General features: G+C 46.5%; 3 protein-coding genes across 3 annotated transcripts in view; 1 reads left to right on the top strand and 2 right to left on the bottom strand.

Annotated features, from left to right (window-relative positions):
* LOC309340597 (uncharacterized protein) overlaps positions 1–25,883 on the top strand; it is a gene marked incomplete at its 3' end in the record, with an annotated part of 141,695 nt that overhangs the window by 4,755 nt on the left and 111,057 nt on the right. The window lies entirely within an intron of this gene.
* LOC309341176 (olfactory receptor 51H1-like) lies at positions 2,218–12,758 on the bottom strand (the record flags this gene model as incomplete). The annotated part of the gene is made up of 2 exons (XM_081860698.1): positions 2,218–2,577; positions 12,141–12,758. 2 exons carry the CDS (start codon positions 12,756–12,758, stop codon positions 2,218–2,220), a joined length of 978 nt encoding a protein of 325 aa, XP_081716824.1.
* On the bottom strand, positions 22,429–23,391 carry LOC309341166 (olfactory receptor 51H1-like; the record flags this gene model as incomplete). The annotated part of the gene is made up of 1 exon (XM_081860688.1): positions 22,429–23,391. The coding sequence occupies one exon, from the start codon at positions 23,389–23,391 to the stop codon at positions 22,429–22,431; it is 963 nt and encodes a 320-aa protein (XP_081716814.1).

Here is a 25,883-nt window from a genome sequence, read left to right as displayed (position 1 = left end):
ATTGATGCTTTAACTAGCTTGTCTTTTGTTGTGTAATGGGATGTCTGTCTCTCTGCTTCCCATGTGGCTTAAAATTATTGTTTAACTGAATTAAAACTTCAAAAGATAAGAAAACGGGGCTAAAAGAGGATTTCAGCTAAATCAGTTATAAGCGAATTAACTTAAGTAGACCTTTTAAACCCCTATTGTTGAAAATTATTAATTGGATTAATTGGAGTGAGAGTACTGAAATTGATTTATTTGATTTATTTGATTTATTAGATTAACTGATTTGCTGGTTACCAAAAATGTGTTAATGCAAGTGTATTAATCTGTATTGATCTGTATCAATTTGCTTAATCACAAGAATTGGTTAATTGGTGGAGATATTTAAGGAAATTGAGAAAAAAGTATATGAATATTGTGTTGGGGAAAGAAGTTGAAGAGAGACATCTTGTGGTATAATAGACAATAGGCTTCTTTCATATTTAAAAGGCATTAGAGGGGAATTGTACGCCCCTGAAGATCAGAGATTGTTTCAATATGCGACGGTGGCTGCCAGGGTATTGATAGCCCAAAAATGGAAATCAGCAGAGATCCCTATGGTTATGGATTGGCAAGTAAAATTATTTGAATACGCAGAATTAGCAAGAATGACACATAAAATTGGACACCAAGAAGGACATGGGGACAGGTGAGTCCGTCCCTGAGCACCTGGCAAGGCTATTTCAAGAGTTTTCTCCTGGGTTCCAGGTCCTACTGCAGGGGAGGAGGGACATCCCAAGCCTTGGGGGCCAATCCTGGCCTCCTTCAACCAGAATGTGGATCCCCAGGCTAACGAGATGATCACTATCCGGTACCACCCCACCCTTTAAAAATTTAAATATCCAAACAGATCCCAACTTTCAGAGCATGTAAATCACATGAGTGGAAAGACCGCTGCTCCACTCTCAGAAATAGGACTATCCTTCCCTGCCCCACCTTTAAAGTAAACCTCTTAAGTAACAAAACCAAATCGACCCAATTCTGCCTTCCACCGCCAACCTCAACTCCTCTCTTCAAGTCAAAAAACAACACTTCCCTGTCCCTGAGCGAAACCCCCTGGCCTTTCATTGGTAGAGCCGCCACCAAGCTAGTGGCATTTACCGCAGCACAACACAGGGACTGAATGAGCGGGCGGCGAGATGCTTTCAGCCTCGGACACTTGGCGGGTACTGAAATGGCCGTGAAGGCCAGATTCACGACCCTGCCGGGCTGGATTTGGCCCGTGGGACATAGTTTGAGGGCCCCTGGCCTACACTGACTGGCAGCAGCTCCCCAGAGTTTCAGGCAGGGATTTCGTCCAGCCCTTGCAGGAGGTGTCAGGGGTTGACCCTGGGACATTCTGCATGCCAAGCAGGTGCTCTAGGGCTCCCCATATTTCACTAGCCTTTCAACGCTATGCCATTAGCAACTGTGAAGATTCCACCTGGCTCTTTTGAAAGGAGAACACTCACCTGGTCAATTTAAACAACAACAACAACAACAATTTATTACAGATAGGTAGCCGTGTTGGTCTGCCATAGTCAAAACAAAACAAATTCCTTCCAGTAGCACCTTAAAGACCAACTAAGTCAGTTCTTGGTATGAGCTTTCGTGTGCATGCACACTTCTTCAGATACACTGAAACAGAAGTTTCCAGACCCTTCTATATAGTGAGAAGGTGGGGAGGGGTATTACTCAGAAGGGTGGTGGGAATGGGTGATTGGCAGATAGCTGTGATGAGCCTGTTGACGACTCTTAATGACTGCAATAGGTCTTACAGGAAAAAGCAAGGGGTGAAAAGGTGAAAAATGGCTTTGTCATGTATAATGAGATAAGAATCCAAGGTCTTTGTTCAGACCAGGTTTCTCCATGGTTTTGAGTTTGGTGATAAGTTGTAATTCAGCAGCTTCTCTTTCCAGTCTATTTCTCAATTGCAAGAAGCCAATTGAGAGGTGGCTGGAGTGCTGTGACCGGACTCCTTCTGTGGCTGAACCCTGCATCTGGGAGTGGAGCCACTTGAACCTCCTTGGGCATTGAAAACAGGACCCCCCCCCACTTTCTTCTCTGCCCTAAAATCAAGGTCTGAAGTGTGCAGAAATGTTTAGGAAGTTTCATTATTAAAAAAGGACAAAGACCAGCTATTAAACAGATATGGAAGCAGCATGGGATGGATGCATCAGTCCATAAAAATAAAATACCTTTCTCTTCACTTTATCACAGAGTCCTTCTTTGAAAGAAACATATTTTCTTTAATTGCAAAACGTTGCATATTCTTTTCCGGATCTGCTGGGTCTTCACGCTGTACACAACAGGATTGAGAAGTGGGGGGATAGCAACAAAAATGTTGGCCATCAGCATGTGGACAATGGGGGAAAGGTGTCTCCCAAATCGATGCGCCATACTGGTGCCAATCATTGGCACATAGAAAATCAAGATGGCAGAAATGTGGGCCACACAGGTGTTCAGGGCCTTCAGGCACTCTTGATGGGAGGCAATGGTCAAAACAGTCCTCAGAATCAGGGCGTATGACACAAGAATGCTCACAACATCCAACCCTAAAGAGGAAATAACTACTCAAGTCAAGTCAAGTACTTTATTACGGTCATAGACCAGCATAAACAAAACATATACATAGATAGTATAACAGTATGAATCCAGGCGAATAATTATTAAATAAATAGGAGCTAGAACCAAACGTAGATTTAAACATATACGTAGAGTACTTAATTAAGGATAGATAATGGGTCTAAAAATTTATAAGAAAGATTAAAAGATTAAAAGATCAGTTAACACAGCTATATGGGGTGGGCTTCAGAAGTGCGGATCTAATAATATGGGCCTTCAGTTTAGGATTGAATTGTAGCATAGATCAGTGTTTCCCAACCGGTGTTCCGCGGCACACTAGTGTGCCGCCGGACGTTGCCTAGTGTGCCGTGGGAGGGAGGCGGGCGAGTCGGGCTAATCCTCCGGCCCCGCTCCCCCGGGGAACGTGCCCCGTCATCCGCTTCTGCCTTGCTCCCTGTGACAGGAATTCCCCAAACTGCATCAGCATCTGCCGCTTGCCCAGCAGCCCCGGCGCTGCCTTGCGCCCGGCGCCCCCGCCATCCTCGGTGCAGGGAGCGAGGGGCGCGCAGGCAGGCGCTGCCCGGCGGAGCGACGGCTCCTTCCGAGCGGCTGGCAGTGTCTGGGCATGACTGGCCTCCCGCCTGGTCCCGCGGCGGCTGCAGACGCGGCCGAAGCAGCGCAGGGAAGGAGACGCCCGGCCGCCCAGCCCCGCCCCGCACGCTCCCACTCTCTCTCGGCGGCCGGGGAGCGGGGCCAAAGCGGGCCCCACCTGAGTGGCGGCTGCGTGAGCCAATAGGCGAGCTGGGGCAGAGGGGGAGGCGGGGCTCCGGAGAACAAAGGAGGGAGGGGGCACCCGGGAGAAGGGGGCGGGGCGGGAGGAGCGGGGAGCGCGGCGCTGCGCCCGGGACGCCCCAGTTCCGCTGGGCTTGAAGCCGGCGGCCTACCTCTGCTGGCCGTGGAAGGCAGCCGGGTCTGGGTCGCGCCCCGAGAGTGGCGGGGTCCGCGCACAGCCTGCCCTCCAGGCTGGGAAGTGGCTCCTAGGCTCCGCCTGAAGCCACGCAGAGCCCGCAAGGCGCCCTCGGCGCAACTTGGCCGGGGCAAAAGGCGAAGCTCTGGAGGGAAAGGCGGCCGGATTCCCCTCCTCGGCGGGTCCGGTGGTCTCCCGCCTCCTCTGAGGAAGGGTCTCTTCTTCAGCTTTTCTGATCCTTCGTGGCCCCGTTGGGAGAAGCCGAAATAAATAATGGCCGTGCCATTAAAGTTCTCTCTTTTATAAAAGGGATCCTAATAGAATCGTAGAGTTGGAAGGGATCCCCAGGGCTATCCAGTACTGTACAACCCCTGCAGTGCAGGAATCTCAGCCATAGCATCCATGGCAGACAGACATCCCACCTCTGCTTAAAAACCTCCAAGAAGGGAAAAACCTCCCGAGGGAGACCATTCCCCTGTTGAACAGCCCTTACCAGCAGAAAGTTCTTTCCCATGTTTAGTCAAAATCTTTATTGTAAGGTGAATCCACTGGTTCGAGTCCTACCTTCTCTACCTTCTATGCTGTTACTATTTTTTTTTATTATTTTTTTTTACATAAGTAAAAAGTGACCTTTCCCCATCTGGCATGGTGGTGTGCCTCAAGATTTTTTTCATGAAACAAGTGTGCCTTTGCCCAAAAAAGGTTGGGAAACACTGGCATAGATCATTATTCGTCAGATATCTATCATAGCAGCGCAATATCTGGTGACTGAATATGTGACTTCTGGGCTCTCTTCCTGTGAACCAGACCAAGTTTTATCGCGACAAAAGCCAGCGACACCAAACACCACAAGACCAAACAAAAAGAAATCAACAACAACATCAAGAAGAAGAAGAAGAAGAAAAGATTACACAAGGGAACTTCGCAGTGTGCCATTCAACAGAAGAAATTTACGCTTCCTGATTGCTAAAGTGCAAAATTTGGCCACCTCATATGATATTGAGCTTGAGGAATCTTCCAGAAGGTATTTTCGTAGAATTTCGGGGGAGGATTCCAAATAATGTTGTAGGGGTATAAATTTTGATAAAAGCGGCAAAATAAGTTGAGCTCGTTCTTCACTATAAAATTCGCAGAATAGAAGGATGTGTGTAACAGATTCTACCTTATTAGGCATACAGGGGCAGAGACGTGCATGCATTGGTACCCGCGTGAATTTGCCGTACAGCACTGCTGAGGGCATTGTCTCAAAGCGGGCTCTAGAGAAAGCCCATCTATAAGCTTCGTTAGTGATGTTAGTTAAGTAAGGGGCAGCTGCAAAGTTAGGCCAAGCTTTTAAACATCTATATGTCTCCGGGAGTAGGGCGTCTTCTTGTTGTAATTCGACATCGTGAAGTCTCTGAGTGATAATTGCCTTTGCCTTGTTCTGAGTTCCAAGAAAAAGATTTTCAAGGTTTAGGCCAATTTGTTTGATCTTGTTAGTTATTTGCATAAGCCAAGGAGGATAGGGAACTGCGGCCAGGAAGTAAGGTAGCAGTCCCTTAGGATTGTAATGGATTTTCAGCCAGAGGGATATTGCTTGCTCCCAGACTTTTAATTCCACTCTGGGTAGTCCTGCCTCTTGCCTTAAGACTGCATTAGGTGTACACTTTGGGGTAGCAAATGTGAAGACTGGGTCTCATTAGGCTTAATCATTAGGCTTAATTGATTTACGATCCCAATTAAGCGCAACTCCTTTAATGGCTGTCCGGCACCTTCCGTTGCGACCTCTGCTCAGGTCTTCCTCCGACAGCCGCAAGTTTGCAGAGCAGAGCACACAGCGGTGTAAAGCAGTCTTATCTCTCCGGCAGGCACACTGAGACAGAAACGTCTATATACAGCCTTTATTACAGCATTTTAGCTACAAAGTCCGTCACTGCAGGCAGCCATAGCTTTTTCTCTCAGACACAGAGAGAGAACATCTTTCTCCCTCGGAATCACAGGGAGAACAACAAGTACAGTCTCCTCCCAGTCTCCTCCCTGCTTCCTGAGTCACGTGACAGGAATTGAGGGACATCACACTGAACTCTTTAACCCTGTGAGTTCTGAAAACACTAACACCCCCTCTTCCCTCCATTCCTGAGGTGACTTGGGTGTTTACCTCTCCAGACTTCTGTGAGATCAATCCCTTCCCCAACGCCTTGCGCCCTCCCTTGGCGTACCTGTTGGGCATCTGTGGAACCACCTCACAACTCTCAGAATCGCACTGTGCGAAACTTACCCACGCACCTGTGGCCTGGTACCTCTCAGGTGGAATACCCTTGGTTGTGCGACTTGACCGCCTGGGCACAAATTCAGGTAATTCCCCTGACTCACCGTCACCAGCGGGTGTGTCCTCAGTATCCCAGGATTCCCCCTCTGACTTAAAGCGTCTTCGAATCCTCTCCATTACACTCACAGGAGAACTAGGCTCACTCTTGGGCAATCCTCTAACAGCTTGTGGAGATTCCCTATCCTGCTCCTGACCCTGGTCAGTAAGCTGATCGTCATCAGCAGACTCAGCCTCTCCTTCCTCCTCATCAGAACCTTTCTGCTCATCAGAACTGTCCTCTGGATCAGAGAGACATTCTGAAAGAACATCACGCTGTGCAGAGGTCTTTGGCCTTACATCCTGCTCAAAGAACTCAGCGTGTTTACTGATCAGCACCTTACTCTGATCACCTGACGGGTATGCAAACCTCCATGCACGTGCGTCTGGCTCATACCCACAGAAGATCATTTTCTGGAACTTGGCTCCGTCCGGCCCTTGCAAAGCCTTAGGCACCGGCACTTTTGCAGGAGATCCAAATTTTCGCAAAAAAATGAATCTGGGGCTTCCTGCCATACAGCAAACCATAAGGTGTGTCACCTATCTGTGAATTATAGATGCGATTCCAGGTGACTGACACAGCCCTAGTAGCCTCCAGCCAAAACTCAGGAGGTAACCTGGCTTCTTTCAGCATCACCTGTCCAGCTTTAACCAGAGCTTCACTCTTCAGCTCTGCCGCCCCCCTCTGAGTGGGTGCTGTCACTGTGTGACGTATTTGTCTTCTGTGAAAGAACTCCTGCAAAGCAGAACCTGTGTACTTTGCATTTCTGTCACTAATGATCGCTTGAACCCTGGTGGAGAATCTCTGTTCCACCCCTGCAATCCAGCTCTTGATCAGCTGTGCTGCATCCTCCCTGGACCTGAGACCCTGAGTCCAGGAATTCTGTGAGAAATTATCCAAAAACGTTAGCAGAAACCTGGCCCCTCCCAGACTTGGTTTCTTGACAGGTCCGGCCAAATCTATGTGAACCAGCTCAAAAGGTTTTGTGGCAACCCGTTCCACCTTTGGGTAACTGCACCCTCTCACCTTTGCTTGCTTGCAAGTGTCACAGTTAATGGCACTTCTGCAATCTCGAATCCTACATCCTGTGGAAACCTCGGGTAAAACCTGCAAGTCTTCAACAGAACTGTGAATCGTTCTCTGATGCCATACGCATGCACATGACACATGAGCGGGAACTGTAGCACACTGGTTGGGAACTGTAGCACGCAATCCCTGTGCTTTCTCAACCTTCCCCTCACCCCCAAGAGACGTTTTAAGAATGAAAAGGTCATTCTGTCCCTTCCTAACTTTGGCCAGTAACCTCCCTCCTCTGGAGATTGTGCAGACATCATTTTCAAAACAAACTTTGAACCCCTTACTTAACAAATAAGGCACAGATAACAAACAGTGATGCATCTCTGGAACAACACAAAAATCCATCTGTTCCTGCAAAACACAAAGAAATACATTAGTACTCTTGGAAATTTTAGTTTTCTGTCCATTTCCAGTTTTCTCTGGAACCATGTTGCGGTTAGCTGCAGAGTCTAAAACAAAGGCCATTTCAAAACTTTCCATTCTGCCGTCTTCGAACACTGCCATACTCGCAGAGACTTGATAAGCCTAATCATGCTAATAGGTTATGGAGCCTAATTGCCGCTTGTAAAACTGTTGCTGGAAGCCTTTGAAGTTGGCGTTCTGAGGCAAAGGGAGCTGGCCGGAGGCGGAGGCTGCGTTCAGTGAGTCTTGCCTGATGCTAGAAGGCAGAGCTGCTCAGAGACAGAGCTAAACGCTAAAAAGGCAGCTGAAAAATCGTTTCTCCACGGAGAAGGGAGAGCCCAGAGGAGCTGGTACTGAGTTCTGAGTAAGTACAGCTTGTGGGGCATCTTGGGAGAACGGGAGGACATGGCAGACAGCCACGAATCGTGGTCGGTTCCCTTTGAAAAATTGGATGGGAAGAACTGGGAAGAATGGAGCAGGAGGCTGAAGGCTTGGCTGGTGGCGAAGGGGCTGTGGGAGGCTGTCCAGGGGCCCCCCCTTCCCACACCAGCGGCAGGAGCTTCAGCGGCAGATATAGCAAACGCCCATGCCTCACAGAGACGTAACCACAAAGCTCTAGGAGCTATTGTGCTGAGCTTGGATGGCTCACAGCTGCCTTTAGTAGAGGGGCTGGAAAATGCTTGTGAAGCCTATCAAGCGTTGGAAAGGGTGCACCACAGAACCACTGCTGGGGCAAAGATACACACCACCAGACGCTTGTTTGAGATGAAGTTACGTCCTGGGGATAGCATCAGAAAGCACGTAACTGATATGATAGCTGTTTTTAATCAGCTGAGACTGTTGCAAGTCAACTTTTCAGAGGAGCTGAAAGTGTACATTCTGCTCAGCTCTCTGGACAAGAGTTATGACAATCTGTGTCTAACTCTGGAATCGATGGATCCCCAGAATTTGACTCTGAATTACGTAGCAGGACGTTTGCAGGATGAGGAATTACGACGACAGAAAGAGTGCAAAGTTGGCACCGGGGGCTCCGGGAGTAAGGGCGGAGCCAGGCCAGCGGAATGCACGGTTCAGGCCTTGTCTGTTCGTCGTTGCTACATCTGCAATTCACCAGACCATCTGCGTCGCAACTGCCCCCACCGGAGCAGAGAGCAGAGACAGGATGTTTCCAAGGACACTTCTCATGGGAATCAGCCGGGTTTCCATGGCAACAGGCCTGGCCAGGCAGGAAGCCAGGCAGGCAGGCGTGCAGGTGGCCGTGGGAAACAGCAGGAAGAGGCTTATCAAGTCTCTGCGAGTATGGCAGTGTTCGAAGACGGCAGAATGGAAAGTTTTGAAATGGCCTTTGTTTTAGACTCTGCAGCTAACCGCAACATGGTTCCAGAGACCCCTGCAGGCGGGATGTGGAATTGCACGGCAGTTCCGAAGGGACAGACTGTTACATTCTCCTCACAGTCTCCTCCCTGCTTCCTGAGTCACGTGACAGGAATTGAGGGACATCACACTGAACTCTTTAACCCTGTGAGTTCTGAAAACACTAACAGCAAATAGTGATCTTAAGAATTTTGATTGTACTGTTTCAAGGGTCTTAAAGTTGGCAGAGGGGCTAATTTGAGTGCCATACAGGAGTTGGACTAAAGATTTTGCCTGGAAAACTTTTAGGGCCATCGGGAGGAAGCCAGCTCCTTTCCTTCTGAATAATCTAAGGATGGCATTTGCACTTCTTCCTGCTGATATAGCTGATGTGGTCAGGTGTGTTGACAATTTGGCATTATAAGAGAAAGTAATGCCTAAGTATTGGAAGGTCTTAGTCTGTTCAATGGCGTTTCCCTTTACGCTCCAATTATCTTTCCTGAAGGAGCGGTTAAAATGTACAATTTTGGTTTTGGCAAAGTTAATTGTTAACAGTTCAGTGTTACATTGGTCACTAAACTTTCCTAAGGCACGTTTCAGACCCACTTTGGTTTGAGAGAGAAGAACAGCGTCATCTGCATACATTAAAACTGGTACTTTTCTGCCGTTAGAGAACACGGGGGGGGGTTTCGATTTCACGGCAGCATGTGACCAGGGAGTTAACATAGATGTTAAATAAAAATGGGGCTAATAGGCATCCTTGTCTAACTCCTCTTTGGACTGGGATTTCTCTAGAGAGTCTGCCGTCCTGTGCAAGTCTTATCTGGAGGGTATTGTTCTCATGAAGCTTAATCATCAGAAGTAATAACCTTCTGTTAATACCCATATTGTCCAATTTGGCCCAGAGCCTACCCCTGGATACGGAATCAAATGCTGCCTTTAGGTCCACAAAGGCCGCATACAGTGACTTTTTCCAATGTTTCACATACTTATAGACAAAATAATCTAACACTAAGCAGTGATCAATGGTGGAATGTCCAGATGTAAACCCTGCTTGTTCAATTTCTAGTAAATCATTATGATCTAACCATCCACATAATTTTAGGCATAGATGTTTTGTGTAAAGTTTGCAGATCACATTCAGAAGACTAATTGGTCTATAATTAGATGGGTCAGAGGGGTTACCCTTTTTAAATATAGGAACAATTATAGCCAGTCCCCAATCTTTAGGGATTTCAGTTGTCTTATCTATATATGAAAATAGATTTGCAAGAACCGCGGCCCACCAGTTTATTTGCGCTTTCAGAAGTTCAGTGACAATGAAATCACTTCCTGGGGCTTTGCCAGATTTCATTTGTAGAATTAATGAAGTGATTTCAGTTTCAGATGTTGGGGGCCATGATGTATCATTGTCTAAGGGGATGTTAAGCGGCGCAGAAGGGCGGTGTTCCCTAAACAGCACTTTATAGTGCTCTTCCCATGAGTTTGCAGGGATTATTGTGCCCTCGTTAGGAGCTTTGGTTTGGCTGGAGATAATTTTCCAGAAGTTGGTATTGTCTTTTTCTATTGACGCTTTTATGAGGGCCTGCCAGATGAGAGAGTCTGCGGTTCTTTTTTTGGTTTTTAGTAACTCTTTGTAGTTCTTTTTTTTAAGTTGTAACTCTAATTTAGTGATAGGGTTAGGATTTTGCTGGAAGACCTTAAAGCATTCCCTGAGTATAAGTTTTGCCTGGATGCATTTGCAGTCAAACCATTTTTTGTTGGTAGGGGACTCATTGTGGCTAGATCTCCCGAGTCTTGACAATAACGGTTGGAGTTTTTGGATTAATGTGTTATAATGGTCAATTGGGGAGGTCTCTTCAGTATCGTTGGAGGTCAGATCAGCCCAGAGGAGTTGACCTTCCATTGATTGTGTCCAAATGCTAAAATTGTTATTAACATAAGGGGACCATTTAATTCTGGATCTGCCTATTTGTTGTAGAACATTGGGATCAGAGGTCTGTGGGGCGAGCCCACATCTAGAGGGTTCCCAAAATTCAGTCCTTTTAAGATTTAGGGGGAGATGGTCACTTTCGGTTCTTATATCTACAGTAAATTCAATATATTCATCAAAGAGTTCTTGGGAGACAAGGATGTAGTCAATAACAGAATGCCTTAAGCCTGACCAATAAGTAAATTGGCCAGGACAGTCTCCCGAGGAGAGGCCGTTTAAAATAACAAGGTTTAATCTAAGTGCCATTAGAAAGAGACATGTACCAGCGAAATTGGTAACTGGGTCAAGTGAGTGACGCCTGAATAGGGGCCAGTGTTCATCATTAGCATTTAGGGGACCCATTCCACTTTCGTTGATTAGCTGTTTGTCTGAATGGCCTAACCTTGCATTAAAGTCCCCACCAATAATTAGGGAGGCAGAGGGAAACTTATTTGAGACAAGGAGAATGCAGTCTTCCAGTTCGTTCCAGATGTTTTTAAGATCAGTTTGTTTCATGAGTGGGTGAATATAAACATTGATGCATATGATCTTAAAGTGGGTAGAGAATATTTTCACAGCCAAAATCCATTTTTTATCGATTTTCAATTGGGTAGGGGAGGTTCCTAGATCTGTCGATACGAAGGTGCTCAGACCTCCCGCCGGTCTTCCGCCTTTTGGGCCGATTGAGGCACAGGAATGGAAAGCAAAATAATTGTGTAGATCAAAAGGATTTTGCATCCAGGTTTCTTGGAGCAGGATGATCTTGAACTGTGATACGTAGGTTAGAACGTCTTTGTCCATTGTTTTCGATTGCCACCCAGCAACGTTCCAGGATAGTAATAGAGGTGAGAGTCATTTTGTCTCTTCAATAGCATCTAGGACTTTCCCGGAGTCGTGGAAGATGCAACCATTGGGTGGTGAAGTCTCCGGTAATGTGATTAGGGGCGCCACAGAGATTTCGGCGTGGATTTCAGTTGGGCAGAGTAGGGGGGTGTGCTCTGACGTGACCTGAGGAGATTCATATTCCATTTTTCGCTCCAAGTTAGGTGGAGTATTTGCCTCTTTTGTGGGCGCTAGGTCTTCAGAGTTGCGAAGATAGAGTAATAACTCATCTAGTCTGTCCGTTATCTCTGTTTGTTCGGCTTTTGGGAGATGGGAGAAGGAAACAAGTAATTCCTGCTCCATCGAATTCTCTAGATGAGTAGCCTTTGATAGGAGGGGCATGGGGGTCTCTGTCCAACTAATTAAGTCTGAGGGTGGAGAGGTAGAGCTCGTAGTAGGTGGGGTGCCCTCATTTTTAATTGCTTTCCTTTTAGCTGGAAAGTAGGGTATAAGAGGGCAAATCTTAGTGTTGATAAAAACTCTTGTAATAAAAATTCCAAAATTAGTCAGGGAGCTTCATAGAGACATCATATAAGTTGGAAACTTTTTAGATTCGAAGGTGAGCAGTAACTACTGTCAAACCATACAAGAGGTTGACTCTTGTGTCTGCACAGGCTAACTTCATGGCATCTTGGTGGAGACAGTAGGAGTGAGAAAGGACATTGGATCGGCAGAAAGGGAGCCGTTTAATAAGAAAAGGGATTGGGAAAATAACGCAAAGGCCTCTGGACAAGACGACAATGCCTATTTTCACAATTACTGAATTTGGCAGAAGTGATCTATATCTCAGTGGATGACGAATGGCAATCAAGCGATCAAATGCCATTGCCACAAGAATGCCAGACTCTATCCATTGAAAGGTATGGATGAAGAACATCTGGCTGATGCAGGCATTGAATGGGATTTCTCTGAAGTCAAACCAATACACGCTCAGCATTGTTGGCATGGTTGACATGGAGAGGCCCAGATCCGAGCAGGCGAGCATGGAAAGGAAGAAGTACATGGGCTCATGGAGGCTTGGGTCAATCTTGATGACATAGAGGATCGTGATGTTCCCAAGCAGAGTCAGGGCGTAGAGCACAAACAGTGGGAAGGCCACCCAAGAGTTCTTCTCCTGCATCCCAGGGATGCCAATCAGGACGAAGCTTTGGTGGCTCACAAGGCTCTCGTTGAAACTGGTGATGGAGGACATCGTTCCCCGATGTTTTTCTTCTTAGAAAGATTCTAAGGAGCCAGAAAGTTGATATGAATATTAGAGGTTCTGAAATGATTTTACAGATTCTGTAAAGCTTATATTGACATTCTGAACAGGCAATCAAAGTTTCTAAGGTAGATTTGTTTTGTACTGTCAGGTGTCCCAAATGCATTGTTGAGACTGGAGGCAAGTCTCCCTTAAGTACGGACTTGGCAAAGAACTTTTAATTTCTGGCTCCGCCTAAACTCAAATCCCCCCGGTTTATTATCCCTAGTACTTCAAGACTGCCATAAAATGCCTGGCTTAAAACCGTCTATCAAAAACTTCACTCTTGTGGCCTATCCTCACAACACCTACCCACTATGGGCCCCACTAAAGCAAACAGTCTAATTGGTCAACGTCTAAAAGATATTGAGCATCAGAACAACCTGGCCACTATAAGGAAATTCTGCCTGTGGTATGTTCAGTTTCCACCTCTCCATTTTGATTCTCTGGCCCCGGCCCCATATCTGCACATATTATTCCAAGATACAGACATGCTTTTACACTTGCAAGACTGGATGTTTTGCCATCTGCAGTACTTGAGGGTCAATTCCAAAAGATCCCGCCTGAGAAACGTCTTTGCCCCTGTGGAGATGGTACCACCAAAACAGCAGCACACGTCCTCCTGTCCTGTACTCTCTACAAAGACCTGAGGAACGAGATCCTCACCCCACTCGTACTAACCATCCCAGGGCGCTCAGCCACTGCCACAATGTCCTTTCTTCTATCAGATCAAAATGAGCAGATAACAGCAAAGGTTGCTAGGTTCATAGCAGGGGCAATCAGAATAAGGGCCACTAACTGACTGCTGATTCAGGACTTTAAATTGTGTTTTATATCGAATTTCCTGTTCTGCATATTCTGTAATGTTTTACTGTTGCTATGGCCATTGGCTAATGTGAATAAAGTTTTATCTCTCTCTCTCATTCTGAACAGGACTAAATTGTTTAGTTTAGTCTAAAGGGGAAATTTTTCATAGAAAGTCTGGAATGATCCTTCTACCTTGGCCAAATACAACCCTAACCCTCTCATGAATTTCAGTTCCCAACAGTCTCCCCTTTCCAACCAGTGTGAATATCATTTTTAAATGTATTAGTTATTAGCATTATTCTTTGTTGAGGGGTGTCAAAGAGACTCCCAGGTGTTGTTCTTGTTGAGGATTGGAGCATGTCGTTTGGCACATGCATATTCTTTCAATTTCTCACCTGAAAATCAGAAATAACAATCACAGTTTCATTGTGGATTGGAAATGAGATATCTAAATGACTAAATGTATTGCAGTGGCAGACCTTTGGATCTCAAATTTTGGTGGCAGACTGTGCAATGCCAAAATCTGGCACCTCTCTGCCTTTCACACTCCATTCTAAATAACAGCTGTGGTGTCTTCTGCAGAACCCCTGAGGCGACTGCACTGCCTGTGCTCCCCTAAATCCGCCTCTAAGTATTGGGTTAGCAGCATGGAGGTCTCACCCCATCTTCTCCTCTTGTGAAAAGACGTCTTGAAGCTGAGGTGCTTCGTTTTGCAGCCCGTAGGCTCCTATAGACAAGGCTCATAACCATCTCCATCTTTTCATGGCCTCATGACTGTGAAAGACATCTCTGAAGTCAGTCAAGGGAAAACCCATCTGCTTTGTATCTCACGCAATCATCTGCACTTACCTGAGTTTACGGTGCAGCTCATGGACCTGACATGACTTCTTCCAAGCTGCCTCTGCTGCTCCAAGAGGGAATCTGCCTGTGCCTTTTATGGCATGGAAGGTTGCAGTAAATCTGTTTTCCCTCAGAGAGGCCAGCTGCCCCAAGACGCCAGAAAACTGGGAAGAGACACTTGAAACTTGAAATCCCAACGGCAATTACAAGGGAATCCCCATGGACCTGCAGTTGTCTTCTCAGAGACTCGGTGACCCCAATTTCTTTCTGTGCCGGAAAAATTACATGTTCTGCCCTTATTACCATGCTATCCACACTTGCAGCATCTTTGTATTGCTTTTTAGGTCCCATCGGGTTCTTGGTGTGTGCAGTGAGTGCAGTTTCAGATCATGTCCCAGCTTATGTAACTTTTCAACTTTTAAACGTAATTACCGTATTTTTTGCACCATAACACTCACTTTTTTCCTCCTAGAAAGTAAGGGGAAATGTCTGTGTGTGTTATGGAGGGAATGCCTACGGGTGGCATGCCTATGGATTTTCCTCCTCTAAAAACTACGTGCGTGTTATAGAGCAAAAAATACGGTAATCCCTCTCCTTGGTGCCTCTTTCCTCCTTCACTCTTGTGGGGGCATTCCATGCGTTGAATGTGTATCAGCAGAACGGAAAACTAATTTTGAACTAAACACCGAGATCGAACCTGTAACCTTGGTGTTATCAGCACCACACTCTAACCAACGGAGCTCTGCATAGGCTATCCATGATGCTGTGTTCCAAGTCCCCATATGATGACTCCCCACAGCATTATATCGATAGGTAAAGGTAAAGGTACCCCTGCCCGTACGGGCCAGTCTTGCCAGACTCTAGGGTTGTGCGCTCATCTCACTCTAGAGGCCGGGAGCCAGCGCTGTCCGCAGACACATCCGGGTCACGTGGCCAGCGTGACAAAGCTGCATCTGGCGAGCCAGCGCAGCACACGGAAACGCCATTTACCTTCCTGCTGGTAAGCGGTCCCTATTTATCTACTTGCACCCGGGGGTGCTTTCGAACTGCTAGGTGGGCAGGCGCTGGGACAGAGCAGCAGGAGGGCACCCCGCTGCGGGGATTCGAACCGCCGACTATGCGATCGGCAAGTCCTAGGCGCTGAGGTTTTACCCACAGAGCCACCCGCTTCCCCTGAGATACGCTGTGTTAAATTGTTCTGATAGATACGCTGATATAGATTGTTCTGATATAGATACGCTGTGTTAAATTGTTCTGATTCATATGGGTGGTACCACCATGCTCTCACCGTATGTTTTTTTAATTCCCAAAGTCAATGAAAATAGAAAGTCATATCAGGCAAATCGTTTGGCTACAATCTACTCCCTGTCATGCTTACCTTCTATTAGTAGGGAGTGTTTAACAGAAGGGAACATTCAGAATGTGATTGATCTACAAACTGGAATCAGTAATAATAATAATAATTTATTATTTATACCCCGCCCATCTGGCTGGGCCTCCCCAGACACTCTGGGCGGCTTCCATAGAAACCAAAAATACAGTAAAATATCACACGTTAAAAACTTCCCTGAACAGGGCTGCCTTAAGATGTCTTCTGAATGTCAGGTAGTTGTTTATCGCTTTGACATCTGCTGGAAGGGCGTTCCACAGGGCGGGCGCCACTACCGAGAAGGCCCTCTGCCTGGTTCCCTGTAGCTTTGCTTCTCGCAATGAGGGAACTGCCAGAAGGCCCTCGGCGCTGGACCTCAGCGTCCGGGCAGAATGATGGGGGTGGAGACGCTCCTTCAGGTATACTGGACCGAGGCCGTTTAGGGCTTTAAAGGTCAGCACCAACACTTTGAATTGTGGTCGGAAACGTACTGGGAGCCAATGTAGGTCTTTCAAGACCGGTGTTATATGGTCTCGGCGGCCGCCCCCAGTCACCAGTCTAACTGCCGCATTCTGGATTAGTTGTAGTTTCCGAGTCACCTTCAAAGGTAGCCCCACGTAGAGCGCATTGCAGTAGTCCAAGCGGGAGATAACCAGAGAATGCACCACTCTGGCGAGACAGTCCGCAGGCAGATAGGGTCTCAGCCTACGTACCAGATGGAGCTGGTAAACAGCTGCCCTGGACACAGATTTGACCTGTGCCTCCATGGACAGCTGTGAGTCCAAAATGACTCCCAGGCTGCGCACCTGGTCCTTCAGGGGCACAGTTACCCCATTCAGGACCAGGGAATCCTCCACACCTGCCCGCCTCCTGTCCCCCAAAAACAGTACTTCTGTCTTGTCAGGATTCAACCTCAATCTGTTAGCCACCATCCATCCTCCAACCGCCTCCAGACACTCACACAGGACCTTCACTGCCCTCACTGGTTCTGATTTAAAAGAGAGGTAGAGCCGGGTATCATCCGCATACTGATGAACACCCAGCCCAAACCTCCTGATGATCTCTCCCAGCGGCTGCATGTAAATGTTGAAAAGCATGGGGGAGAGGACAGAACCCTGAGGCACCCCACAAGTGAGAGCCCAGGGGTCTGAACACTCATCCCCCACCACCACTTTCTGAACACGGCCCAGGAGGAAGGAGCGGAACCACTGTATGACAGTGCCCCAGCTCCCAGCCCCTCCAGATGGTCCAGAAGGATGTTATGGTCGATGGTATCGAATGAGAGAGATCCAGCAGAACTAGGAAACAGCTCTCACCTTTGTCCCTAGCCCACCGGAGATCATCAACCAGTGCGACCAAGGCAGTTTCATTCCCATGATGAGGCCTGAATCCCGACTGGAAGGGATCCAAATGGTTTGCTTCTTCCAGGCATGCCTGGAGTTGTTCGGCAATCGCTCGCTCAATCACCTTGCCCAAGAATGGAAGATTTGAGACTGGGCGATAGTTGGCCATCGTGGCCGCATCTAAAGATGGTTTTTTAAGAAGCTGTTTAATAACCGCCTCTTTCAGCAGGTCTGGGAAGGCTCCCTCATGGAGGGAAGCATTCACCACCCCACGAAGCCCATCGCCCAGTCCTTCCCGGCTAGCTTTTCTAAGCCAGGATGGGCAAGGATCCAGGAGACAGGTGGTTGGTTTCACTCATCCAAGCAGCCTGTCCACATCCTCGGAGGTAACAGATTGGAATTGATCCCACTCAACTTGACTAGACAGAACTCTAGCACTCTCCCGCCCCGGCCCTGCTCCCACGGTGGAGTCTACTTCTTCCCGAATCTGAGCGATTTTATCTGCAAAAAACTTTGCAAAATCATTGCAGGAGAACATGTGGCCCGTACTGGGCCCCGATGTTGCAGGTGGTTCCGCTAAATTGTGAACCACCTGAAAAAGTCTCCTGCTGCTGTTTTCTGCAGATTCAATAGAGGCGGTGAAGAAATTCTTCTTCACCGTCGCTATCGCCACTTGGTAGGCTCGACGTTGAGCTCTAACCTGTGTCCGGTCAGATTCGGAATGAGTTATCTGCCACCGGCGCTCTAGCCGTCTCAATGATTGTTTCATTGCCCTCAGATCCATGGAAAACCACGGGGCTGTCCGGGCTCCATGCAATCGGAGAGGGCGCTTCGGAGCCAAACAGTCAATAGCCCTGGTTAACTCCACATTCCAGCGGGCCACCAGGGAATCAGCTGAAAGGCCATCAACATGGGATAAAGCATCCCCTACCACTCTCTGGAAACCATTTGGATCCATTAAGTGGCGGGGGCGACCCATCCGAATTGGTCCCACCTCCCTGCAGAGGGGATGGGTCGCAGAGAAGTCCAGTTGCACCAGGAAGTGATCTGACCATGGCACTTTACTTAGTGTCAGATCACCAACATCCATAGAGGTAAACACCAGGTCCAAGGCATGTCCGTGGCTATGGGTTGGGCCAGACTTATTCAGGGACAGCCCCATGGAGGCCATGCTTTCCACGAAGTCCCGAGCGGCCCCTTGTAAGGTCGTGTCTGCATGGATGTTAAAATCCCCTAGGACGACCAAGCTAGGTGTCTCCAGGAGAACATCCGCCATGACCTGAAGCAGCTCGGGCAGGGAATCCTTGGTGCAGCGGGGAGGTCGGTACACCAAAAGGAATCCTGTACTGCCCCTATTGCCCAACTTCCAGAACATGCACTCGGAAAACTGGGTCTTCCCAATAGGATGTCTGGTGCAAACTAATGACTTCCTAAAAATCACTGCAACGCCCCCTCCCCGCCCACATGATCTGGGTTGCTGTGCGTAAGAGAAACCTGGTGGACAAACAGTGGCAAGAACAGGCCCATCTGCTTCATCCAACCAAGTCTCTGTTACACATGCCAGGTCAAGTCCTCCATCCATGATCAAGTCATGGATGGCAGTGGTCTTATGAATCATTGACCTGGCATTGCACAGCAGCACCTTCAGGTACAGTTCACTCTACCAAAACATTCTGCTGTATGTGTAAGATACAGCCTTTGATCCTGTGGTCTCTTAGCATTTGCAAAGTAGATGATTATCACATTGTCAGTCTCTGGATTGTGGCCAATGGGTATTAGAAAGCAGTCTAGTAATACACAATGGAAATTGAGAAAGAGAGCAAGAGAGCGAGAGCGAGAGCGAGAGCGAGAGAGAGAGAGAGAGAGAGAGAATCTGTCCCCAGGAAATGTGGCAGCGGCAGCCTCACCTCTGGTTGGGTTCAGGAGCTGCTCAATGCCCGCTGCCGTGGCGCCCGTCATTTTTCCTTGCCAGCTGGAACTTCCAGTGAGGAAAAATGGCGGGCGCCACAGCAGTGGGCAGCAAGCAGCTCCTGAAGCCAGCCAGAGCCAACTACCAGGCTGGCTCCGGGCTGCTGACAGCCGCTGCTGCCGCCACTGTCGAAGGGGAACAGGGGACGTCTCGTGGTACAGATCTCCTGCCCCCTTCCCCTTTTGTTTTGACTGATCGGGGGAGGCTTGGGAGTTGCGGGTGGGGGGCTGTTGCCCAGTTTTTTAAAAACTCTGCACATTTATGTTTCATAGGGTGCTAAAGAAGGGCTTTGCATCTTTATACAATATGCAGGTGTGCTTGGGCCCAGGGTCTTTGAGAGCCAGTGTGGTGTAGTGGTTAAGAGCGGTAGTCTTGTAATCTGGGGAACCGGGTTCGAGTCTCCGCTCCTCCACCTGCAGCTGCTGGGTGACCTTGGGCCAGTCACACTTCTCTGAAGTCTCTCAGCCCCACTCACCTCACAGAGTGTTTGTTGTGGGGGAGGAAGGGAAAGGAGAATGTTAGCCGCTTTGAGACTCCTTCCGGTAGTGATAAAGCGGGATATCAAATCCAAACTCTTCTTCTTCTTCTTCTTTTGCCTCACCATCCCCACTACTGACCCCCCGTTGCTACTCAGCTTTTTTTAAAAAAAGTGTCCCCAGATTCATTAAAAAAATCTGATAACCATATCCTACATCCACAGAATGCACAGAACCACACCTGGAGGACATGATGGTCTACAGAGAGAGCAAGGAGAATATAGTGTCAAACCCCACTATCTTACTTGATCAGAATCATCAGCCAAGATGATCAAGGACATTCAAGTGTCAAAATCAGGCCTGAAGCCAGATTAGAAGGGATGAAGTAGATCAGGGGTAGGCAACCTAAGGTCCGTGGGCCAGATGCGGCCCAATCGCCTTCTCAATCTGGCCCACGGACAGTCCGGGAGTCAGCATGTTTTTACATGAGTAGAATGTGTCCTTTTATTTAAAATGCATCTATGGGTTACTTCTGGGGCGTAGGAATTCGTTCATTTTCTTTCCAAAACAGAGTCTGGCCCACCACATGGTCTGAGGGATGGACGGTGGACCAGCCGATGGCTGAAAAAGGTTGGTGAACCCTGAAGTAGATCATGGGGAAACTCGTCTGCTTTGTATCTCAAGCAGTTCTTTGCACTTACACTAACAGCTATGAACCTGAAACAGGTCTTCTGTGTGATTCTCTCTTTGATACAGGAAGCATAATTGATACAAAGTAAAATCTCTTTACCGAAAGGTCCCATCCCCATCTTGGAGGATTGGGGTAAACAACAAAAAATATGGGCATGAGTAAAAGAATGAAGTTATTATTGCCAAGGTCCAAAAGATGTTCAAGGATTAAATGTAGCATTTGTTCAGGGACTCAGAATTGGCAGCAGTGGTTATTTATTTATTTATTTATTTATTTGCATTTATAAACCATCTGTCATCCTGAAGGATCTGAACTGGCATACACAAATAATCGAACCATGAAGCAATTGATTTACAATAATTTAATAAAGCGCATTGAATACATATCAGTCAAAGCAGTGCTGTAGTAGCTTCAGAAATAATCATGTTCTGCCCAAGGATTAAGACATGCTGGGAGATGATTTATAATGAAATGAAAAAGGTATTCAAATATACCTTCCTGAAGAAACCAGAGGCCTTCCTCTTGGGCATGGTCGGCCAATTGGTGCAAAAGAAGGACAGAACTTTTTTTATGTATGCAACAACAGCAGCAAGAATACTCATTGCAAAATATTGGAAGACACAAGATTTACCCACCCGGGAAGAATGGCAGATGAAGTTGATGGACTATATGGAACTGGCGGAAATGACTGGCAGAATCCGAGACCAGGGAAAAGAGTCGGTAGAAGAAGACTGGAAAAAATGTAAAGATTATTTACAGAAATACTGTAAAATTAATGAATGTTAGAAAAATGTTGGAATGAAGTTATATGGCTTTAGCAGAAATGTTATAAGGAACTAAGTACAAATATATTGTTAATGTATTAAAGGGAAAAATAATGTTAGAATATGTTAAGATAAATTACAGGACAGAAAACAGAGGAAGATGGAAAGGAATTGCTGAAACAGTTAATTGAAGTGGAATACAAAAAGGGAGGTGCGAGGAGGTCGCTGAAACAAGTGAATGAAAGATGAGATATTGAAATTATTGGATGTGTTTTTAATTGTCTTTGTTTTGTTAATTCAATGTTTTAGGGTTAGTGTTATGTAGTGTTTTTGTTTTTGTATTGTATCGTATTGTTTTGTTTAATTCTTTTTCTTTTTTTGTAAACTTTAAACTGTTAATAAATATTATTTTTTAAAAACCACAGAAATAATCATGTTCAAGGCAAGTGACAATCCTTCTTTGCAATGATGATGATGATGATGATGAATTTATTTATACCCTGCCCATCTGGCTGGGTAGCCAGCCAACCAACCTCCTTTGGTTAGATCTTATTATCCCTGATTGGGAAGGGTCAGGAGCTGATGTGATTGGCCGAACCCCTTGACGTGTCTTGTCCTCAGGCAGCGACAGCTGATTCTGATCACTCACTGTTTGACCAAGTGGTGTCCTAAAAACCTCCCTGGATCTTACTTCAAGCATGGCAGCAAAATCCAAGTGCAGCTGAGTGACTTGGCCTGTAACTTGCTCTGTAACGTTCCCTACATGGTGCCAGCTTGTGTGTGTGTACGTGTGTGTGTACGTGTGTGATTTTGTGTGTGCGTGATTTTGTGTGTTCATTTCCTGGAAAGGCACATTAAAAAATATGGCCCCTTCTTTTGAACATATTAAAAGGCTTTGTACTCGCATAACAGTGATATTACTGGCTGTACTGAGTCTCTTTAAATTTATTTGTTTCTTTCGAAAAGGCAGAAGTCAGCTCTCAGACTAACTTGATGATGATGATGATGTAGAAATAAATAACATTGTTCAGAAAGGCTATCAATGGTCACTAACCACAATGGTGATATTCTACCAATATCAGAGGCTGAATGACATTATCCCTCTGGAAGCTGCAGAAAGTGAGAGACCTGGATTCAGGTCCTCTTGCGGATTTCCCATAATGTGCATCTGGAGAGCCGCTGTGAGAAGAGAATGCTGGACTACATAGGCCATTGGCCTCACCTAGGAGGCTCTTCTTGTTCTTATGACAAGTCAGACCAGATAATGAATATATACGGTAGCAATATGGGGTTTATCTGTGTATTCCTAATTACAATACACTTTCACACCACTTTATTACGGAATTCTCCTTTGTCAGAAAGATCAAGCCCTAGTTTTCCTTAACTTCAAAATGTTGCATATCCTTTGCCGAATCTGCTGGGTCTTCACACTGTACACAACGGGATTGAGAAGAGGTGGGACCGCAACATAGATGTTGGCCATCAGCATGTGGACAATGGGGGAAAGATGCTTCCCGTATCGATGTGCCACACTGACACCAATCATTGGGACGTAGAAGATCAAGATGGCAGAAATGTGGGCCACACAGGTGTTGAGAGCCTTCAGACACTCTTCCCGGGAGGCAATGCTCAAAACAGTCTTCAGAATCAGGACATACGATACAAGAATGATGACCACGTCCAACCCCAAAGTGCACATGACAAGAATCAAGCCATATAAGACGTTGACTCTTGTGTCTGCACAAGCTAATTTCATAGCATCTGGGTGCAGACAGTAGGAGTGGGAAAGGACATTAGATCTACAGAAAGGGAGCCGTTTAATAATAAAAGGGATTGGGAAGATGACACAGAAAGCTCGGGAAAACACAGCTATACCTATTTTTGCAATTACTGTGTTTGGGAGAAGTAATCTATATCTCAATGGCTCAGAGATGGCAATCAAACGGTCAAAAGCCATTGCCACAAGAATGCCAGATTCTGCCCATTGGAACGAATGGAGAAAAAACATCTGAGTGATGCAGGCGTTGAATGGGATTTCTCCTGAGTCAAACCAATAGATTTGCAGCATTGTTGGCATGGTGGAAATGGAGAGGCCCAGATCCGAGCAGGCGAGCATGGAAAGGAAGAAGTACATGGGCTCATGGAGGCTTTGGTCAATCTTGATGACATAGAGGATTGTGATGTTCCCAAACAGAGTGAGGGCGTAGAGCACAAACAGTGGGAAGGCCACCCAAGAGTTCTTCTCCTGCATCCCAGGGATGCCAATCAGGACAAAGGTTTGGTGGCTCACAAGGCTCTCGTTGAATCTGGTGATGGAGGACATCATTTCCCATGTGCATTTGGTGGGAAGATATTAAGGAAGTGGTTATATTTTCATTCTGAAGAGAGATAAATGTCTGAGTTTAAGTTCAGCGGAAAAAGTTGCATTAGTACCCCAAAACGCATTCACTCAATGTTCTGTCTACCTGAGGCAAATTACACTCCAACCTTTGCATGAATATTAATCCTCAGCTTTCTTTTTAAGTCTAACCAATGTCAGTTTAAGCATCACTTGTGTAAGTTATGAGTCCCAGAAGCAAAATCTTGCAGTTGAAAGGGGATCTGATGAACTTCTTCCTTCCACCAGTTGGTTTGACAACAGAGCATTGGCATCATTTGTAGCAACTACAATTCTGAACAGGGACCTCATAAGTCCTTTGCTGGAAAGCTTTTTTCAGCCACAAAGGCTTTGCCCTTCTCCTGCAGTTGAAGCATGATACCAGTCTACATGGCAGGTCTTTCATAAAGGTCACTTGGAGCAATGTCTGTTCATGGCATTGTCCTGCATTTTGTCAGAAGCATTCCAGCATTCCGTTTTCCATCAGGATCTAGTGTTGTGACACAGGAAAACTTTCCTTACACCATGCATAATTTTAAACACCTTCATCGTGTCCCCTTCCCTTGCTCTCCTCTTTCCTAAACTAAAATGTTGCATATACTTATTCCTTTCAGAGCATTATGTGGCAATCTCAGAAAAAAATCATTCCAATTAAACAAATATAAAGGTAAAGGGACCCCTGACCATTAGGTCCAGTCGTGACCAACTCTGGGGTTGCGGTGCTCATGTCGCTTTATTGGCCGAGGGAGCCGGCGTACAGCTTCCAGGTCATGTGGCCAGCATGACTAAGCTGCTTCTGGCGAACCAGAGCAGTGCACGGAAACGCTGTTTACCTTCCCGCCGGAGCGGTACCTATTTATCTACTTGCACTTTGACGTGCTTTCAAACTGCTAGGTTGGCAGGAGCAGGGACCGAGCAATGGGAGCTCACCCCGCTGCGGGGATTCGAACCTCCGACCTTCTGATCAGCAAGTCCTAGGCTCTGTGGTTTAACCCACAGCACCACCCGCGTCCCAAATAAAACAAATATAGTAACATATTAAATTCATTTCACAACAGTGAAATAAAAAGGCAGCGTAACACACCCCCCCACACACATGTAAACCCTGCACCTCTCTGCCAGAAGACCTTCCTCAGCTATAGACCCCCAAAGAGTCATGACACAGACCTTGTATCATGCTGTTATTTTCGGAATTCTTACGACGTGTTAAGCGTGGCAATCAGCATATGTGAGACACTTCAGTGCAAGATCTTATCTGGTTGGATCCCCAGGAATCATTGAAGAAAAACAGCATGTTTACAGAAATAGTCTGTCTCCAATCTATGACCGTCTAGCATAAATCTGTCCTCTTCAGCTCTGAAAACCTTGTCCGAACTCATAAGCTCCTCTGCTTTGTGGAGTAGCAAAATGATACAGTGAGCTGTTCACTTAATCAAAATTCACTGCCCGCCTCAAAAATATATTACACTTCAATATTTGCAGGTGTTCTGTTCGTGGTATTGTACTGTATTTTGTCAGAAACCTTCCGACATTCACTTTCCCATCAGGTTCTAGTATTGTGGCAGAGGAAGAAGAACTTATTGCACTGTGCAAAATTTTGTACAGCACCATTGTGTCTCCTTCCTCTGGTCTCATTTTTTCCTAAGCTAAAATCTCCCAATTCTCATATCCTTCCCTCCAGCCCTTCAACCTTTTGGTCTACAATCTTCCTTTAAGGTGCAGGAACCAGAACAAGATTGTTTTGTTATCCATGTTATTCCTATGTAAAAGATATTAGCTCTGTCATTGCATAACATCATGACTGTAGGCCCACCTGTCGTTGATCAAAGAAAAACTCATCTGCCTTGTTTCTCAAGGAATCCTTTGAACTTACCTGACTTTATGGCACAAACAGTGAAACTGGTATGGTTTTTCCCATGGTCAATGCTGAACCTGACTCTGCCGTTCCAGTAATTATTCAGCATGTGCTTTTTATGGTGTCGGAATTGTATCAAAAATGTTTTTCCTTAGGGAGGGAATCTACTGAAAAATTGCCAGGAAGCTTGGAGATAGGCTTGCTTCAAGTATGGAGAAAGTGCAAAAGCCACCAGCCTGGACTACAAGGGGACAATCTAAATAAGAGAAATGTAGACATTTTATGGGATGGTATAGATTAACACTGAGTGGACCTAGAGTTTGATCCTGCAGAGCTGTTCTTGGGTTCTTATATTATCCATGCTTAAAATGCACAAGCTTTGTCATTTTATGACTGATAAAGACCTATTTGAAGTCAATTAAAATGTTTATATTCAAAAGGGGTCTCTGCACTTAATGGACTCTAAGCCATGAGCTCTGGGTGCAACATGATTTTCCTGACAGTAAGCACTAAGGCAGGGGTAGGCAACCTAAGGCCCGGGGGCCGGATGTGGCCCAATCGCCTTCTCAATCCGGCCCACAGATGG

This window comes from Podarcis erhardii (genome assembly GCF_964252035.2).
Source record: "Podarcis erhardii genome assembly, chromosome: 4".
Taxonomy (NCBI): Eukaryota; Metazoa; Chordata; class Lepidosauria; order Squamata; family Lacertidae; genus Podarcis; species Podarcis erhardii.
The sequence above is the reverse complement of the archived record's forward strand: the minus strand, read 5'-3'. Positions and strand labels throughout refer to the sequence as shown.